Source organism: Haplochromis burtoni, unplaced genomic scaffold (genome assembly GCF_018398535.1).
Source record: "Haplochromis burtoni strain Fernald_Lab_line unplaced genomic scaffold, NCSU_Asbu1 Contig_564, whole genome shotgun sequence".
Lineage (NCBI taxonomy): Eukaryota > Metazoa > Chordata > Actinopteri > Cichliformes > Cichlidae > Haplochromis > Haplochromis burtoni.
Genome location: NW_024582925.1, coordinates 47,586 through 69,248, shown reverse-complemented (window position 1 = coordinate 69,248; position 21,663 = coordinate 47,586). Strand labels below are relative to the sequence as shown.

At 40.0% G+C, this 21,663-nt stretch overlaps 1 protein-coding gene across 3 annotated transcripts in view; it reads right to left on the bottom strand.

The window, feature by feature from the left end:
* slc24a3 (solute carrier family 24 member 3) overlaps positions 1–21,663 on the bottom strand; it is a 123,010-nt gene that overhangs the window by 79,191 nt on the left and 22,156 nt on the right. For all 3 annotated transcript variants that reach the window (XM_005948046.3, XM_042214452.1, XM_042214453.1), the window contains one exon: positions 1,934–2,053. In XM_005948046.3, coding sequence (XP_005948108.1) covers positions 1,934–2,053 — 120 coding nt within the window. The remainder of the gene's footprint in view (positions 1–1,933; positions 2,054–21,663) is intronic.

The window sequence follows — 21,663 nt, the reverse complement described above, 5'->3', positions numbered from 1 at the left end:
CACACACACACACACACACACACACACACACTGACAAGCCCACAGAGAAAACAAACATAAGGCATGAGAGAGTTTGGTGCACACTGAGGAAGAGACTCACACACAAATACATACTGATGCTGGCAGCATTCGCTCTGAAGGAGAGCAGAGAGGATTTCTACTTGGAAGAGGTTTGTGTTCTTTGCGTGCTTGTGTGTGTCGAAAGGTAAAAGGAAGGATGTAGGCGGTGTGGGTTTTTTTCTCAGGTATTAAAAGGGTAAAGCATAGTGGAAGACAAAGAGAGCCAATAACAACAATTGAGATATAATTGAAAATAACAGTCCTCAAACTAGCAGTTATTTTCATTATGATGGAACCCTATTAGGTTCAGCTCAGAAAAAAGATATGTGCAGCAATTTCATAAACCAGTGCTCTAAAAAAAACAAAAACTGCACTCTATGTGTCAGCTGAGTTGAGCTCTGCTCAGTCATTGCAAAAACAGGATAGCAACCACATTGCAAACTGAAAAAAAAATCCTTAGTTGCTTTGTATTTACATTGCATGTATTTATTGCATTTAATGACCAACTGCAAGTAGTTGAGGTGACCACATGACCAAGAGGTCGAGAGTGCAACAACCTCAACTTTCGCCCGGGTCATCTGGTGGGAGGTAACCTGTCTCCATAGAAATGCTCAATCACCCTCACACAGACTGCCTGAGAGAGACTGACAGCAAATAAATGCCATCTGTAGTGTAAACGCAAACAGGCAGCCAAGATGTTGATATCAATGTGAGTCAATCTGGGATGATGAACACAACTCATCTGCAACATGTTTTTTTGCAATAAGGGACATGACACAACTGTTTTCCAACAGGTTGCATTCTAGTTAACTTGTTTAGCTGTTTAAAATCTAAAATGTTTTGCCTGTTCTCTCAGTGTATGCAGTTAATGACAATGACTGTTTAATGTGAATGTCTATATATGTAGTATATGTTGTCATATTATCACAAACTGTCTGACCCCATCTTACTGCTGTTTTATGGTCTTCATGACTAACCAAAATGAAGATGCCATTGCTCCAATTTCCTCTGATTTGGTTCCTGTTTTCACAATAATAGTTTCAAAGGCAACAAGTTACAATAATTTTGGTCGTATCAACTGCTGCTTTTCCTGTAGCGACTGTGACATTGTGCTGCAGTACTGTATGTACTGTATGTATATGTTGTACAACAAATCAATATAATGACAACGAAGCTGAACTTGATGTGATAAAGCTAGTAATGCCGGATACATGTTGCGCAGCTGATATAAATGGCAGATTTCTGGCTATCTGCTTGCTGTGTTACATAAAATGAGGTCTGTTAGGCATCTAAGTTAGTATGATGGACCATGTTAGCTAACATTTCCATCCAGACATGATTTTTCTAGTTACGACATTCACAAGTAAGATATGCCTAGTCAGCTGGATGACCAGCTAAATGACAGGTGAGACCCTACTGTCGGGTCAATTATTGGATGAAAAAAAACACAAATGACAGGAAAGATTTTACAAACTTATCAACTGTGTGTAAATGTCCTAAAATGTTGTAGCATAACTACCTTTAACCCCTGGTCAGCAGAACCAAGAAAGAATCTGATGGGGTGAACCTGCAGCCAAGTGGATAGGGCATAGCATACATTGCCAGAGGAGTGGATCTCTAGGACAATATTGCATGACATTCGCCTACTCACTCTTCCACATTTCTTGCCTCTCTCTCAACTGTCCCTGAACACAAAAAGGCAGTAATGCCCAAAACCTGAGTTCCTTAGTCTCTAGCCCATCACAGTTGATGCACACTAGGCTTGGGTACTACAGAAGTAAGCACCACTTAACATCCGCTTGCTCTAATAAAAGCTTTTCAGAAACCTCCCACACTGACACTTGCATATGAGACACATTTAAATTACTCTCACCTGGTTCGGTGCAGTTCTTCTCAGGCTCAGAGTACAGCTTGGAGTGGTTGTCTTCCTGTAGAAGGTGACGACTTTCCCATCTTGCCTCCTCCACAACCATGGAGCTGGAAACATGATATCCTAAGTGAAAGAAAAAAAGACCGAAAGGAGACAAACAGATATTGGAATGTTAAGGAAGGTCTCATGAAAAACAGACTCACTACAAACCTATCAGGCCAATCATTAGTGGCACTTCCAACTTAAGGGACAAAGTTAAGTGAAATAAGTGAATGCATGATTATGCATTCCGCAAAAGTGGTTTTATATAACAAAACATTTTCAGACATACTTTCTCTATATTTTGTCTGCTTTTAAAAAATATATATATTAAAAAATAACCAGCCCATACACAAACAGAATAATGGCTGTAATGCACAAGCTCTTAGTTCCACAGTCAATTGACATTTCTGAATAACTTCCCTCTCCCCACAGAACAAAAGGCAGATGAGACATGCATCTTGTGTAACCATGTTCCTGCGGGAGCATTAAGCGTGGCGGCACACTGAGTGCCGCAAGGCCAATCATTCCAGCTCTGTCATCTGGGTTACAGTAACCTCAAGCGCTCCACCTCTGACCCATCTCCCCTCCCACCATGCAACAGAAACAACTTAGGTGCACAGCACACTGGGTTTCTATAAATAGTACTGTGTTCAACTATATTTATCAAAATGCAAAAAAACCAAATGTTTTGCAGCCATGTTGCAGGAAAGGATGAAGCAGAGAAAGGCAATGATATGGAATAGCAGGCTTAACAGCTGAAGTAAAATGGCAGTTCTTTGGTGGATCTGGGCCTTTAAGAATATGTTTAGCTAACCAAAAATGTAGTTCTCCATTCAGCAAAGCCAGCGTCACCTGAATTCCTACAAAATCAAAAGCAATACGTAGATTTTGTGAAATTATGTAAAACTGACATAACAACAGAAGGCAATGATTTTTCTAATCTCTTGAACCCAAATTTTACATAGAAAACATATCAAACGTGTAAGCTGAGACGTTCATATTTCATGAAAAATATTACCGGTAACTCATTTCGAATTTGAGTGCAGAAACATTTGAAAAAAAGTTGGGACAGGGAAACAAAAGGCTGGAAAAGCAAGAGGCACTAAAATGAAACATTTTAACTTACTAGGTTCACTGGTAACAGATCAGAATCAGAATCAGAATCAGAATCAGAATCAGAATCAGAATCAGAATCAGAATGGGGTTTATTGCCAGATGTTGAGGTTTACAACATTAGGAAATTGCTGCGGTGCTTCAGTGCAAACAATAAGAATTAAAGTGCTATGTAGAAAGAAAGATGTGTGCATGAGATATACATGAGATATATACATGAGAATAAGAATTAAGAGTGCTACGTAGAAAGATATATACATGAGTGCAGGTGGTGATCAGTGCCAAACATGGAATGATGCAGTGACACAGCGTAGGGTCATGTGTTAGTGGCGGGGACAGTCATGTGGTTATTGTTCATGTGTCCAACAGCAGAGGGGAAGAAACTGTTCTTATGGCGAGAGGTTCTGGTGCGAATGGACCGGAGCCTCCTGCCTGAGGGGAGCAGGTCAAACAGACTGTGTCCAGGGTGAGAAGGGTCAGCTGAGATCCGAGCTGCACGCCGCAGTGTCCTGGAGGTGTACAGGTCCTGCAGAGATGGGAGTCTGCAGCCAATCACCTTCTCAGCAGAGCGCACAACACGCTGCAGTCTCTGTTTGTCCCTGATAGTGGCTCCAGCGTACCACACGGTGATGGAGGAGGTGAGGATGGACTCGATGATTGCAGTGTAGAACTGCATCATCGTCCGTGTTGGCAGGTTGAATTTCTTCAGCTGCCTCAGGAAGTACATCCTCTGCTGGGCTTTCTTGATGACGGAGGTGATGGTGGGCTCCCACTTCAGGTCCTGGGTGATGGTGGTACCCAGGAAGCGGAATGAGTCCACAGAGGTGATGGGGGTGTCAGTCAGGATGATGGGGGGGAGTGGGGCTGTGTGCTTCCTGAAGTCCACAATAATCTCCACTGTCTTCTGGGCATTCAGCACCAGGTTGTTGTGGCTGCACCAGGACACCAGACGTTCAACCTCCCTCCTGTAGGCAGACTCATCCCCGTCCGAGATGAGCCCAATGACGGTGGTGTCATCTGCGAACTTGATTAGCTTGACAGACTGGTGGGTGGAGGTGCAGCAGTTGGTGTACAGGGAGAAGAGCAGAGGAGAAAGAACACAGCCCTGAGGGGAGCCGTGCTGATGGTCCGGGAGTCCGAGACATTCTTTCCCAGCCTCACATGCTGCTTCCTGTCCGTCAGGAAGTCAGTGATCCACCGGCAGATGGGATCAGGCACATTCATCTGGGAAAGCTTGCCTCGGAGATGGTCTGGAAGGATGGTGTTGAAGGCAGAGCTGAAGTCCACAAACAGGATCCTGGCGTAGGTTCCTGGGGAGTCCAGATGCTGCAGGATGAAGTGTAGGGCCATGTTGATGGCGTCGTCTACAGACCTGTTGGCTCTGTATGCAAACTGCAGGGGGTCCAGGAGGGGGGCCGTGATCAGATCAATAACATGAAGGTATTTTGTGTTTTCATGTTTCATATAATATCGACCTTGGAGGTAAATATTATGTAAATATTATGTAAACATAAATCACCATGAATCCACCAGAGAAGTAGAGATAAGACAATCTCCAGGGTTCATATACCTTTTTCAAGGTCAAATTCAAGCTTTTTAAGCATTTTCAAGGTCCATTTTCAAGCTTTTCCAGCATATTACAAAAAAAAAAAATGCATATTTCGCTTCACATCTATCTAAAATCTATTTATTTAATCTATCATCTGTGATATTATTATGTACAATTATAATGTATTGTTCATCTCCCTTAGATAAACAGGCAGCCTTAAAGTGTGAAATATTCATATACAAAAACACATTTAAAGCTTTCACTTGAGGGAAGTAACTTGCATTACTGCTACTGCTGCGAAGTTCACAGGATGAACAAAAATGCTCTGTTCCACCTGTGTTCTGTGGGAATAGTGCATGCTGACCTCAAACCTGGAAACATAATTGTTGTGAACAGCCATGAGTCTCCAGTCAAAGTCAAACTCGCATGTCCCGTTCTGCAGTGATTCCTGGTGACCGTGTGGGGACGTTATTGTGCACCTGAGGTTATGCTTGGCACTCCATATGATGAAGCAATTGACATGTGGTCTCTGGGGCTGGTAGCTGTGGAGCTTGCTACAGGGGTGCCTCTCTATCCTGGGGAAGACGATTATGATGTTTTGAAATTCATAATTGAAACTCAGGGTCAGCTACCAGATCATCCTCTGGATTCTGGCTTGTACACTGATGACTATTTCATCGAAGACAACTACAACAACATTTAAGACCAAAGAACAATTTCAATACGAGACAGATTATCAGTCCAAGGAAACTCGATATATAAAACTTAAGCGTCTCAATGATCTCGTAAAACTAATGAAGGTTAGGCGAGGACCTGAAAATGCCAACCATTATTTGTCAGGCTCACCAAACAGATGTTGGCCTTGGATGCAAATCAGCGCATAACACTGTCGGAGATTCTGAAGCATCCCTTTTTCGTCCCTTGCCTCTCTAAGAGTTCCCCCTGCACTGACATGAATATCACAGGGGGACAAAACCTTGTGCTTTCTTAGAAATTGTCTGATTGTTGGGGTGGCCAAAACTCTAGGGAAGCTAGCAATTCTTGTGAAAAAAGCCAACCCAAAAATAACAAAAACAACCAATGAATATGGTCTTAAACTTGGGCACAATTGGCTTAAAGTTCATTAACTAATCTCTCAATATTCAAAGCGGAGCAGTGGACAACTTAGCATCACATCAGTCCTTCAATCAGACCTACAACAAATGTTAAAGATGAATTCAAAACTAATTGGAAATAAATTGGATATTAATTAAATAAACCTGCTTAAAGCATCAACTAATTGTTGTTTGTAATTCTTTATAAATATATAAATATAGTGCTACCCTTCAGCCTCCTAGTAGACATACCTATGTTATAAATGTGAAAATCCTCTGATTTTCAGAAAAGTTGACCTCTGACCTTGAAGTCAAGGTCACTAAGATTTAAACTTAACAGAGATTTTCAGGAGATGCAACCATGGTATTGATTTGAAAACTCAATCTTGCCTTGTTCTTGAGTTATTGCTTTCACAAACTCGGGTATCCACAGCACCCCAGCTCAAAAGATTAAAACGTGTTTTCTTTTAGTTTTTTCATGAAAATTGTAACACACAAATAACAAAAATGGCAACACTATTGTCATTTATGATAACGCTATTTTCATGGTATTTAATGAGGGGAAAAATCAAAAAAATAAAAACTAAATTGATAACTAGCAGTGAGACAGTCTGCGTCAACACACAGGGGAACACAGACTTCAGAAGATTTTGAATGCATTTGTCTGATTCAGCCACATATTTGTTTCAAATAACTTTCAGATTTTTCACATAACAAGCACAGAGGATTTTGTCCCTCTGGAAGCACTAGATTGGATTGCATTTGAATGTTCTATCTTTTATCAGTTTGATCAGTTTTCATGATCTCTGGAATAAATAATGTACTAACACTATGCTAAATTAATTCAGGTATATAAGTATTTGGTTAATTAGCAACCAAGGCTTATTGTCTATTTAGTACAATTATTGCAAGTACTTGGAAAAGAGAGCTTTTCATCTAGTGTATATCTGGCATTTTGAACAGATCTATTTTAATTTTATTTACTATTTAATATGTATATAATCCTAAATGATGTTGGCTGATTAGCTAACTCTGATATGCACACAAAGCATACAGGAAGTGTGCTTAAATTGAAATCAGAGCTAGTTTGGTTTTTGAGATCATTGTCCTTCTGCTGGTGTAACAACACATGTATACATGGAGTCCAACAGTATCATTGCGCTAGTTCAACAATCAAATCTGCATGAGATTAATATCCTTTTTAATCCATGTTCAAACTGAAATATCATCATGAACATTATGCCTTTGGACCACTTTTCTAATTGTAATTGTCATAATATAAAGATTTTATGTGTGTTCCTTATATCCTCCTAGATGAGAAGACCGATCTTGATGAAACTTTGCATAAAGAAAATTAAATATCTAAATCACATATAAAAATATTTTATAGAAATTCCAAAATCATATTTATACATTTGACAGGTCAGCTGACTACAGAATGGCATGTCAGATCAGAATGTTGTGTCATAATATAAGCATGCACATATTTGCATGTTCCTTATCCCTGTGAACACCGTGCCCTACTGTCGGCAGTCAACTTGATGATAAGGACAGTGAGGAAAAGTGGAACAGTTTTGAGGTGCAGTTAGGAGGTCAGGGGTCAGTTCGGGGTAAGTTTATGTAATGTGTGTGGTTAAGCACCAACACCAACATCTGTGTTGGTGTATGTGTGTTAGGAACATAGATAGGACGGCAAAGGGGTTCATGAGGTACCAGGATTCAATGCTACTCCAAAAGTCAGAAATGTGATGTCCAGCTCACATTTACAAGCAACTGCTTCCTGAAGTTCCACACAGAAAGGTTATTAATGACACACAAACACACGCAGATATAAAAACACTGCTTGTATAAATATGAATATGGGTATAGTCTTTGCAAATTGTGGATCTTAATGTTCTATACACACCCTCCCCTACTCTTCTGTGTACCACACAGCCATATAATTCATCATAACCATCCATCCATGACCACGCATTAAACATGCCTGAAAAGACACCAAGACAGGGTACCGTTGACAGGTATGGTTCAGTTTGAATTACTGCAAGGAGCAGCTACTGCTCCCTGTGTCTGCAAACCTGTCACTCAAAATTTTAAGCATCCAAGGAGTTATATTATTAAATAAATAAAAAAATAAAAAATCACCTGCTTCATTATGAAGGTAGAAACAACAGTCTGTAATATATTTATGTTTTAATGCCAATGCTTGCTGCTTTGTGTCACAATATCAATTTGAATAAAATTTTATGATAAAGTAAATGTTACAAGGAAAGTAACGGAAATAAAAAGGGATGAAAAGGAAAAGGCTAGAGTGACAGCATGGTACTTATTGTGTGTCTGCCTTGTGTCCTGCTCTGTGGTGCTACATTCCCATTTTCTCCCGGTGACCACCTGTACTGGGGATGAAGCGTTTGGCTTTTTTAGCTCATATGCGCATTTACAGAATATAGAAAAGGATAGGCTGTGTGGCATGTGGTAGCAGACGAGAGAATGAATGTTGGATATAGTGAGATTGGTGCAGACTTAAGAGGATATTCCACAGGGAAACTGCAACCAAACCTCAGAGGAAATGCTGCCATTGTACAGTGAAGCAGAAGACATGATAATACATCCCAGGAGAGTGCTTGTAGCTTGCCTGCTGAGTGCATACCTGTACAGTCTTTCCCTATACTGTTCGCCTGCTTTCTCCTTTTCATTATTTCATTTCAGTTAGAGAGAGTTTAGTAATAGAGATGTAACTTGGACTGTGGTGCTTGCTTTTTTCAATGAAACACATTGTACAATGTTACACCAAAGAATTTCCAAATACTAAAGAAGTCCAGCTCTGTGAGTGCTCGAAAAATAGTCGAGAGTGAGCTGTAGCAGAATTTTCTTTTATCTTTTGCCTTCTTTTAACACATTTGTAATATTTAATATGTTCATAATTCAATGAGAAATAAAATTAATAGATCAGGTTTACAAAAACATCACCAACTTAAAATAAAGTGGCTATTATTTATTTAAAAGCTGTTTTCTTGATAGCCAGGTTGCTGCTGCCGAATATGAGACAAGATACGTGTTGCTGACAGGAAATACATTTCCTATTGAAACACATTACTTAAAGATTTGTGGTCACTATCACTAAAAATGTTTCACAATTCAAGTACCAGAACAAAAACAAATTTCATGAGTATTTTACATTTTGCTATGAGATTGGGCTAGACAATAACATGTGTATGTGTAAGCAATGTATTTCTTAACATCCACATTTGTCACTACCTAATAGCTTGAATCTTTGCATTCCTAAGTCTGGCTGACCAGTGAAACTGGATGCCACTATGAAATAGTTTCAGGTAAATGGACTGAGGACTGTTTCTTATATAGCGCTTTTCTACCCGGAACACTCAGTGCTTCAAACAACATGCCACCTTCACCCATTCACACAACACATTCTTCTATGCTTTTAAGTGCTTTCTAACATTCACACACATTCATACTTCGATGGATGCATCGGAGATGAACTAGTATCTTGCCCAAAGATATTTGGCATGTGGACTCTGAGAGCCAAGGATCGAACCATCAACCTTCTGCTCAGTAGACGACCTGCTCTATCTTCTGAGCTACCTGCTCTTCGAGGTTACTATGGCGACATGATGGAACTAAGTAGACGCACGGTGGTGTCGGGTAGGTTCATGACATAATACCGAGTAACTGCTGCATACGCACAGGCAGACATACAACTATGACTAACCAAAGTACAAGCACATGCCATCAGACGCGCTCCGCTGTCACTCACACAGGTAACCATAGTCAGCAGTCATCGTGGGGTGTTCACTGCAGGGCTTCCAGATGAGGGGAAAGGAACGTGAGCTATGTCAATCGAGATCATATGAACTAAAAATGCACATTTCATTTTAAATAGTAAAAAGTTCTCATCTTCAGTTCTTTTTTTTTAGTAAAGCTGGATGAAGTAAACAAAAAAAAATGATGGATAAAAACTACAGCTGACATGAAAGCTGTCATGTTTAACTGATGTACACACCTCAAGCACAGAAATAAAGTACAAGTACAGTATACTTCATCAAATTTCAGCAAGACATCTTACCATTTTCAAATCAAAGATTTAGAAAAAGAACAAAGAAAAACACACAGTTAATATATTTCCGACTAATATACATCCATTTATGTCCAATAATAAAACTGAAAAATTCATTGCCGTATATGGTCGTTTCCCACTGGAGTATTACATATATAAATATATCATTTTTAAGATTACAGCTTACATTTAAGGTTCCAACTGGTAAATAGCTCTTATTAAACTATACCAAATCACCCCCCTAGCTGTACTAGCAGTATTATTAAAGGTACATTATATTTCACATTCTGTTTCTTTTTAATACATTTTATTTTCAGTTCAATTTCATTTGAGTAATTTTTCCTGAGTGGGTTTGCTGGTTTCAGTTTAGTGTCTATAGTCGCCTTTCTGAACTTTTGTTTAGTGTCAATGCTAGGGTAAAACATGCAGCGGTAAAGGGTTTTAGTCCAAAATTTGAAAACTGATTTTACTCAAATTTTCTTTGTATATTAGTGGTCCCTATTATAAGACTCAGGTATGCCAGATAAAATTACTTACAGAGGGGTACCTAACCCTAAACGAGCTGATGGACACCAGGTGCATGTTAAGACGTTCTGCTGGAGCCTGTTGGTTAGGGCCTGCTCTTGTGCCGCCATGATCCGAGCCTCTGTGCTATCAATTAGGTTGGTCTTTTCTAACCACTGGTGGGGTTTTTATCTGTCAGTGGCGCGTCCCATGCAGGGGCTTGGTCATCCATGACAGCTCCTCTTATTCCTCACCACTTTCTGTCTTTAACTGCCAGAGGTATTCTTGGAGCAGCTCATCTGAGAGGAGCTTCAGGGTGCTAGACTTCAGGTGGAGTTATCGTGTCTTGACATCAGTGGCATCTATCTCCTGTAGCCAGCTTATTATTCCGGCTATCTCGTGACCCATAGTATTTACTGTATTCATTGGTGGCTTGGATCTTATTTCTACAGTTCAGGTGGTTTCTCACAGCCAGTTTTACATTCTGGAGGTATTTGGCTGTGGCTGACCTCCATGCATCATGGTTCTCGCTCATCTGTGAGATACCCAGGCATTTGTAGCAATCCTGTATATCTGCTATTCTGCCTTCTAGTACTTCCATCTTTTCAGTGCAGCTCACCTCCACTGTCTTTGCAACCATTCATCTACACTTAGCCTTGTCCTCACTGTAGATCATATGTGTCAAACTCATCTGGCCCACCATGCATTTGTATCCAGCCTGCAAGATCATTTTATTTAGATCTATTATTATTGTTATTAATGACCTGGCGATATGAAGTGCTGATAATGCACAAACTACAGATCCCATAATGCAGCGCTTCAGCTGCCTTGCTACCTGGGAACATTACCACATTCCAATGGCGAAGAGGAAAGATGATTCTGAAAACAGAGCCTTTCAAAACCGATGGGAGGGTGAGTTTGTTTACTGACATTTTCAGTTTCAGCTTATTTGTGGAGCTAATGTGGCAGTAATTAAGGAATTTAATCCAAGGCAGCACTACAAGACAAAACATCAGGATAAACTGAAAAACCTAAATGCAGAGCAGAAGATAAAGAAAGCAGAAGAGTTAAAGAAGAATCTAACATTTCAGCAGATGCTTTTCACCAGAGCAAAATAACACAGTGAAGCTGCTGTGAAGTTTTATTGTACCAGAGGAGATAGCTGTATCAGCCCAGCCATTTACCAAGTTTAGTTACCAAGTTTTGAAAACGTCAAAATGTAACCGACATGAAACTGCCCTGGGACAAACTTGTTGGACTTATAACAGATGGAGCACTGTGAATATAGACTAGTGGGAAGGATGCAAGTAAAGATGCTGGAGGAGAACTGTAAAGGTGAGTTAACAGCATATCATCGCACGATACACCAGGAAACACTGTGTAATAAAGTCCTAAAACTAGAGCATGTAATGAACACTGTAACACAAACTGTAAACTTTATCCGAGCTGAAGGTTTAAAACAGCAGCAAATGAAAAGTGGAATTGGCATTTCTGGCTGACGTAACAGCTCATCTCAACGTCTTAAACCTTCAGCTCCAGGGATGTGACTACATGATGGCTGACATGTGTGATACAGTGAAGGCATTTCAACTTGCCTCACTTTCCCTGTTGCCAAGTAATGTTGAACCAAGCTGGCACAACAGTCTTCCCAAATGCGCACTTTGCTGATAAACTGAGCACATTGTGCAATTGCGCTTTGGTGACTTTGAAGCTCAAAAAAGAATTTCAAGCTGCTTCACAACCCATTTCCATGGACGTGGAAACTGCACCTGTACAGATTCAGACGGAGCTGATTGAGCTGCTGTGTAATCCTGAGATTCTCCACAACACACAACCTCACACCAAACCTAAACAAACTTGTTGCCAAAAAAAAGATGCCAAGCATCCAGCTCTGACAAAAAAAAACAACTATTGTTTTCAATAAATGTTTATCGTGTCCAGCCTTCGACCTAAAGTGTGCTTTGAGTTTTGGCCCCCTGTGTATTTGAGTTTGAGTTTGATAAAGATCCTAGTGAGGTGGATCAGCGAGTCAACGTCTTAAGTCTCGCTTGGCATAAAGCTTGATGTCATTCTTGTAAAAGAAGGTCCAGTTCGAGGAGGGGATCCTCAGTTCCTGATCCTTTTCATGTCCATCAAATTGTGTGGCATCCTTTCATTCCTAAAACATTAGCCGGTCCATATCAGTAGATTTTATTTCCCCCCTGTAAAATCAGAGGTGTTTTCAAAGTGTTCCTTTATTGTACGGAGCAGTGTATTTAATGACTTGATGGCCAATGGTGCCATTCATCAACAGGCACAGTTGTTTGGTGGACATTTGCATTCCAAGTGTTGCTTTATTTTTGTGAGCAGAGTATACAGATAGGCAGAGTTTGCTCTCTTAGCAACATCCGTCCGTTCTCCTGTCACATATTTACAAAGTGTCCTATATTGGTTAAAGCACACTGCCTATAGGTTCAAGCCCACCTAACATTACATTATTTAATATGGCTACCCATCCCTCCTCACTGTCATGCTTAATTAGGTACTTTATCTTCATTAGTGTCCCCTGGCAGGCTTATGTGTGTGCATACATGCATACAAAATCCATGTTTCTAGTTATAGCATGACTGTAGCATCACTACATGTCATGTCATGTGTGGATATATGCTTACACATGTGCCTCCATGCTAGGTACAACCTTGTCCCTAGAGAGAAAATAATCAGGCCATGAGTACATGACTCATACTATACTCTCCTATACCATATTTATATATTTTGTCTTATCATCACAGGAAACAATATGTGTGCTACTGTTTTCTATGTATTATTTTTTTCTCTATGTAAAGTGTTACATATAGTGCAGATACAGTGTACTCATCTGCAGTATCACCACATGCTAATGCTATGGCATAAATTGGACCAAAATATTGGACAGGTTCTAGTTGGGGTGTCTCTGCCACCTGCAGTCCGTGATGGTGTGCCCTGCTGGAAGAGGGGACTTTTTGTAAAAGTAACTGCATAAAAAAACAAACAATCTGGTTGACCAAGCTGGGGGGAGAAACACAAAACCAAAGTGCAAAGGCTAGCTGGAACCTCAAGTCAAGTCCATCTGTGGGAAGCACTACAGTAGAATTCTACTGTATACAGCAGAATGCAGTAGCTCTGCATTAGAATTAACATTAAACCGTTGATTTTACTAGTTCGTAAATATCTATACTAATTTTTTAAATGTTATCAATTCTTTAAACTTATTAGGGCTACAATGATAATTTTCATCAATAAAATAGCCAGCCAAAGCTCAGTGACATCTGCAGCTGTCTTTGTTTGTCCAAATAACACTCCAAAACCCAGCAGCAGTCACTTTACTGTGACAGTTCACTTTTGAGAAATAGGCTGGAACAAGATTATGTGCTGTGTTTATTAGAGCTGCCACTCTGAGCAGCTGTGTGTGAACAGTTTCACAGTCATGGTGAGTGGTAGAGCTGGACAGAGCAGGTGATACCGCTCAGTATAAGTCAAGAGCTCCATTCGATGGCATTTCTCTGGAGGTGGTGTGGTGATTTTAACATTACCTGTGTGGACCAGCAATTTTAACCATGTTTGCAGTCTACTTCTGGCCATTCCCTCCCCCACACCACATATACATACAGTAAGATGGACTTTTTCTGATTTTCATATGCATGTTTTATAATACAATGCAATTTCCAGCATATATCTTACACTCAGTTTCTATTAAACATACCGCACATACTTAGTTTGGTCTTCTTTTTCATTTAATGTCAGATCACTTTAAATTAGCACGACGGGGTCTTATTTGCCCTTGACCTTTTGGAAACAGAATACTGGGCTGGTCAACCTATTTTTCTGCAATACTAACATTTTCTGTTCCAAGGAGGATCAGCGCAGTCCATCTAGGCTCCACACAGATGGGGCAGGGCTCCCACAGCCTACTCTCCGGCCGGCACACCTCATTATTCTATTAATCTTTCATAAGATTAACACGAGTATCTCCTGCACCAACTTCCTTGTGCTTCTGCTCTCCAGTGATTCCTGTGTGGCTTAAGAGTGGATACATTTCCAGTTTTACTCACCTGTTCCAGCTGCTCCACCTTCTCTGGGAAAACTTGATCAAATCCTCACCTACAGATCAGACTCACCCTCAGACTCGGACTCCCAAGTAAGAACTCACAATTCAAATCTGAGCCAGCCATTCTGCACACTTAGGCTTTGTCTAACCCTCATCTCCTCTCTCCCAGGTTGCTATCTTTAGTTTCCAGAGACTCCTTCTCGTGTCCAGCACGGTTAAAGTTCCTTTTGTGCCAGTAAAATCTGTGAACTTGTAGTTGTAGTCTCCTGGGGTCTGGTTAAGAGTCTATTTTATGGGCTAGCCTTGGCTATTTTCTAAATTTTGCTAACAGAACAGGTACTGCAATCACCACACTTTAAGATTCTTGAAATTCAGCCTCATCGTTAAGCGATGATAAATGTGCCTAGTTTGGAGGGGAACTTTCAGTCACATGTATTCTCTTGTACACGTGCAACAACTGGACTAAAGCCCAGACTCGAAATCAGACACGAAATCAACAATGCAGGGTGTTGCTTTTCACCTGCTTCAGGAGCTGTGCATCCCCACATTGACAAGGGACCACTGATATTGTTTGAAGCCAGCTTGGAGAAATTCTGAGCCCACACTTTTAAAACATTACAACCACGGGAGTGCAGCTCAGCCGAATGTTTGCGAACCAGGAGGTAAAAATCTGTGGTGCTTTTCACCTTCTGGATGTAAACTACATTTCACCTATGCTACACAGACTGTCATTAATTCAGACACTTTCAGCTTAAGCTAAAAAAAAATCAGCACATTGTCAAAAAGTGAAATAAGATGGCACCTTAAGTGGGTGCAGCAGCATTCCACACAGAATTTACTCTTCCAGGCAGTCAAGCAGTCAATGCACTGTTGCAAATCCTTGCTGTCATGCTGCCAAGCGAAATACACAAACACTCCTCTTTGCAAGCGCTCAGCTACATCCACTCAATATCTCAGAGCAAGATCAGAGTGAACCTCTGTCAGCACCACTGAGAAACAGTGTGTAACACACCTCACTCACTCTCAGACACGCATCCACTCATCCACTCACTAAGCCTCTCTGTGTGATTGCCCATCAATAAATCGATAAGACTGTGAGTGGTTACATGGCCACTTGTGTTTGAAAGAAATACTGTATCTGTAGAAGATGTCACAAACATATTCCAGAGGGAAGGAATACTGTGTTATACATCTACTTTTACGTGCCATTGTGTAACATACGTCTCGATAAATTATGACCAGACGCAAAGCCTGTCAGACCATTTCTTTAATTGCTGCTTAATGAATGAGACAGCGCTTTAATGGTCTCATTAGCCGACACTGTCAGACGCCACTACTGCTGTGAGTGTGTGCGAGTGCTGTCATCTCAGACTATTTCCATGGCCTCCCACTCTCATCTCTCTTTCTGTCTGAAGATGTGGCTCATGTGGAGGGGAAGGAGATTGAGAGAGGTCATGTGGCTGTCAGGTTAAAAAGAAATATCGTTAGCTTCATAGCATAAGTGCCTAAGTCATTTTTTGGTCAAATTGAAAATATCAATTAAAAATATGCATGTGATATTTAGAAAATTAGTTTTGTCTTGTTTTCCGAAAACACAAAAAAATGACTTAGGCACTTATGCTATGAAGCTAACGATATGCTGGGGTTGCAACTGCGATGGTCAGCTCAGGTGAAGTGACCGAGGAGCAGCAGTTTAATGGAATCACCATTAAAACCTTACTGGAGTCAGGCTACAAACACAACTTTGTAGCTGCTCCCATCCAGCACTGTTTGTCTTACACTGAGAAAGCTACAACGAAAATAGGCAAATTACAGCTACAACTTAGTCTGACATAATGTTTAAATTAGGCAGCTGAAGGTTGACAGCAGCTCTCCTGTCCTGATGCTCCTGACAGCAGGATCACCTGAACATTTACAACATCTGTTTTCTGTAATCACAAAGATACACGTGCACAAATCGCACACACATGAACAAACACCAAGTCTATCTCATCCAGGAGATACAATACTGTCAGAACTCTTGTTGCCTCCTACTAATATAGTGAAGCCCTCCAACAAGACTGAGTTAAGGCTTATATGCCTTAGTTTAGGTTGCATGTTTACTTGACATTACTGTACTTGAGATTATTGAGTCTGTTGCAGGCTGAAGGAGAGAGACAGACAATCTTTCGCGCTCACATTCACAGTTATGGGGAATTTAGATTCACCAGTTAACCTAACCCCACTAAGTGCATGTCTTTGGACTGCGGCATGAAATTGGATTAACCAGAGAGAACCAATGCAAACATGGGGAAAACATCCAAACCCAGATGGTGGAGTAAAAATCAGGATCTTCTTGCCGTGAGGTAGAGGTGCTAACCACCATGCCCTCACACCAGGAACAACAAATACAACTCTTTTGCATCTTCTTTTGTACCAGATTTTGGAAAGAGAAAATTGTAGCAAAATGTCAGTTGAGCCAAGATGAATCCCTAAAATAAGAGAACACATGAGCATCAAATCATCTTCTCTGTGAACCACTTTCTATTTTAATTTGACTTCTCTGACCTTTCCCGCAGACAAATGAACTAAATCTGCTCTTTCTTTTTGGCCCAGAGCAGATTCTTGTCTCTCTGGATGTGCAGCTCATCCAGTATACTTGTCACATACAATAACCAACATGATGTCAATGTAATGTCAGTGTGTGAATGTATTACATAAGCATCAGGTTGTCATTTCAATCAAACACACGTGATGCTAAAAACACCCACATTCAAACCTAAAGAGTCCTCTACAATAAAACCACAACACAAAAACATTGCATTAGAAATAATTCATGAGCTTCAGAGAAGCATAAACTAAGGATGTGTGACAGATCCAAAGATTATCACTATGGAAATGTTTTATGTAGAGTGTGTAGAGAGTCCTGACAAAACACACAAGCTTGTACACACATTTCAGCACAAATTGCCTCTTCAGTGCAGAAACTACTTCAGACAAGGTAGTTATGTAATCAGGGTGCATTTGCCTAAATTCTCCAAAAATGGACCGGAGGAAGTGTGCATCATATCACAGGAGGCTTGAGATGAATAGTGTGTGTGTATCTATGAGTAAAGACCGCAGCAATCGGTGACCTGTGTATAAAATGTGAAAATTATAGAAGAATTTATTACTGACATAAACTGTTAAGATTGATGCAGCCACCATAACGTCAGCCACTCGATGCATTCACATGTATACATCATACACTGTCCACCAAGTGTGTTTCTGCTGCGCTTTATTGCATTTTATTGATCAATACACCAACATTTACGCCCAAGCTAAATGGGAAAGATTCCCATTTGACTTCCCAGTCTAAAAATGTACATGAAGACAGGATGGCATCCTAACTAGGACAGAGGCTACGCAAACACAGGGAGAACTCCACATAGAAAGGCCCCGGCCAGATGGTTGATTAACCCAGGACGTTCTTGTTGTGAGGCAACAGTGCTAACCACCGTGCCATATATGATATGACATGTTAATTACTGGGTAGTAAAAATGATTTGTTGACTTATTATCTTAGAGTTTTTGAGGTTTATCTGTTGTGTTTATCAGGCGTTTCTCCTTTTATGTGTCTGCTAGTCTGCGTCTATACAGCCTTATTTCAGTCTATACTCTATACTAGTGGCAATGCATCATTTTTTTGTTTGCCAACTGCAAATAAAATAACAAGAAGGAGAATTGTTAGGCCGCTTATTTTAGACTTAGTTATGCTTTTGTTTACTCTGCTTCATTGTAAATTTGGCCCTGTTTAAGACCTATTTTTCTTTTTTTCTTTCTTTTCCTTAAATAACTGTGGATTTTATGGACACTTATCAATTTTACATTCAATAAAAGATGAATTCTATGTTTTTTTTTAACAAATTTGTCTTTGTGTCTTATTGCTTGGTCCCTGAAACTAAATGCATAGTTTCATAACCTAGAAAATCTAGAAGTTCAGACGTTAAGGTAATCCTAACCTGTCACGGCTGGGGCAGCAGTCGTGTGGTGGAATGAATGAGGACCCAAGATGCAGACAGCGGTGGAGATGCGAGTGACGTTTATTTACAGTGCTCAAAAAACAACGTGAGGGCAGAACTGAACAAACCTAAACTGGGAGAACTAATAAACAAATCTGAAAACATAAGGACACCGGAGGACACACGGAAAAGGCACGGAGAAAGCAGGGCAGAGAGACGTGGAGATGACCAAAACACACAGACCTTTTAGCTGCTGACATCCAATCTGTGTCACTAAGACTTTTCTACAACTACTTAGATGATCAAGAGAATTTGTTAAACTCCCAAGCCTCAATTTCCATATATCCCAAAGTTTCCCAAATATATGTTCCATCTGGAAACAAATTTAAAATTAGAAACTTTTTACAGAATAGCTTCTGGCAGCCAGACTGCCTATTAAACCCTGGGTTCTCTCTCAATGAAGAGCAAGCTGCTGGTAAGGAGGTAGTTTCCTCAGCATAGTTGTCTTTTCAATGGGAAAAGATTTTTTAATCTCTACTGTAATAAGCTGCTCTCCAGTTGAGGCCAGACACACACACACACACACACACACACGCACAAATACAAACACAGATACACAGAAATTGCAAAATTTCACTGGGAGTCATCTGAGAGTATAATTAATCTGATCGGAGTAATTAAAAGCGCAGTGGGTTCATCTGGCCGTGCTAAGTGCAGGTGAATGGTGCTGTGATTGTGTTTGGATTGTTCAGGAGAACAAAAGGGCTCTGCAGGCTAATCGCTGCTGGAGAGCTCAATCACACATCCAACTCTGTCATCACCAGCTAACAGGAGCTACTTAGGGAATTCTGAGAAGATCACAGGTTTGAGCTGGTAGGAGGACAGCAGGTTTTGAGTATCCAAGAAGGGAATAAATAATAAAATGAATTTTCTTTCTTTTTTAGGGAGAATTATTATAAATTATTATAAAGAGCGTCCTCTGCTCTTTCCTGCGTCTCTTTCCGCCCTCCACTCTGTCGGGAATTCAATCTGTGACAGTCGCGTCATGTAATGTTGACAACTGGACTTTTGCTGTTAATGGTTGAATTGTATTTTTACTGTTTTGACATTTTTGTCTTTGGTTTGTTTTGTTGTTTTGTTATTATAAATTTGGATTTGTGACCAAGTATTTTGTTTACACAGCCAAATAATTTTACTAGCATCCAATAGAGTTAGTTCCCTAATTGTTTCAACATGACATTTTTTCATCAAGCAATCAAGGTATGACTGTGGTGCAGACTCTCAGCTTTAATTGTTTCGTTTTAACAAAAATATTGCATTAACTCTTTAAGAATTACAGACATTTTTATTTATACATAGTCCTACATATTCAGTGGCTCAAAAGTAATTGGATAATTAACAAAAAAGCAATTTCATGGCTGAATATGGCGCGTTCCCTCATCACCAATCGGAGAGATATTAAACATGCTGAAACAAACATTTGGTATGGCTGAAAACAACTGAATGAATGCCCTGGGCAGCTCAGCAGTCCCAAAAGACCACAGAAGAAACTGAAAGAGTACGATTATCAAATCAGGTAATCATTGCTTAAGAAAAACCTCTTCACAACATCTAGCCAAAGCAAGGACTATCATCATCATATCATCATCAATTTCTGCAACAGTGAATCTCCTTCAACAGAAAAAAAGACATTAAAAAACAAACAAACCTCTGCTTAGTTCTAGAAAAAAAACGACTCGTGATCCAAAGCATATTACATTATATGTCAGAAATGGTGGAGGCAGTGTTAAGGCATTGTCATACTGTATATGGCTGCCAGGTGATGTGCCTGCAGACAGAAGTAGCAGGATGAATTTTAAAGTGCACTGCAAAACAGAAATATTGCATTAACAAAATTATTCTAATTACAAAAGTGTTGGGGGTAGGGCTGTTAGATATAACAATATATATCGGATGACAATATGAAAATGTCTATCGCTTCATATTACGCTATCATTTGTTTCATGGTATCACAAAAGAAATTGTTTATGGCAATATTTTTTCATCGATTTAATGGTCACTGTAGTGGCTATATTAATTTCTTAAAGTTCTCTCTTTCTCTTATATTTAAAATAACCACACTACAGACAGACAAGTGACTGTTTTTACACGTTGTTGTTAGCAACAACGACGGTAAGCCCAGTGTGCGGCTCCGCCATCCGCTTGTTTATTTTCCACATAAACCTTTCACAATAAAGCGGAAGATCCTGTTGAGATTTTTCAAAATAAACTGAAATGATGACAAACAGAAGAACCAGTCAAAACATAGCATGAAAATGGTTTGGTTATGAAAAGTCTGACACAGACCAGAAAACTGTACTGTGCAAATTATGCACCGGTCCCCACCTCAGACTGAAACACGGCAAACCTCTTCTACCACCTACGGAAGGATCACGTGAAAGAGTATGGACAGAGTTTACAGATGAGAAGAGCCGTCAGGTGCTCAAAATAAACCTTAGACTTCAACGTTAAAACAGGCTTTTCCCAGCAGCACGCTGTGTAATAAATTCTCACAAAGAATATGCTGTTACAACTTATGTCTAAACATCGGTTAAAACAATAGACTCCAGGTACACGAAGCCCAGCTGAAAACACTTGACTCAAGTCGAGTTGCCCGAGATTCACAGAATTTAGAATTTAGAAGCCCTAGTTGGGGTAAATACATGGAAATAGTATTTGGTGATGTCTATGGCTTTTAGACTGCAAATAAACCTTGTTTAAGTTATTTTAGTTTGCCCAATTACTTCTGAGTCTCTGAAAATTAAAATAAGGACTTATGTACAAAAATGGCTCACATAATTTACAATCCACTGTGGTGGTGTACAGAGGTAAAATTACAACAACAAAAAAGTCCTTATCCAAAAACCTAAGGGCCTAACCGGAGACATTGAAACCTTATTGTGTCACATTTAGGCTGTTAGGTTTCATCATTTCTGTCTGTTCTACATCATGGTGAGCAGTTTTGGGGAGTAACGGAATCCATGACTTCATGGATAGCATTAACAATCTGCAAGCTGCAAATAATCATGTGCAGTTCTGAAGGCAGACAGAAAGAAAACATATTACTGATGATTAAAGAAATAGTTTTCTATACAAGATCACAGCAAAAAGTGCAGCCTTACCTTATGTCCACCCTACTGTTACTCATTTTATATTAAGATTTAAAAATCTAGTTGGTATTGGTTTTAGAACCGCACATGATTATTTGCAGCTAGCAGCCGTTAATGCTATTTATCAACTCTAACAGTCTGCGGTCTATGAACTGACCTCAGCT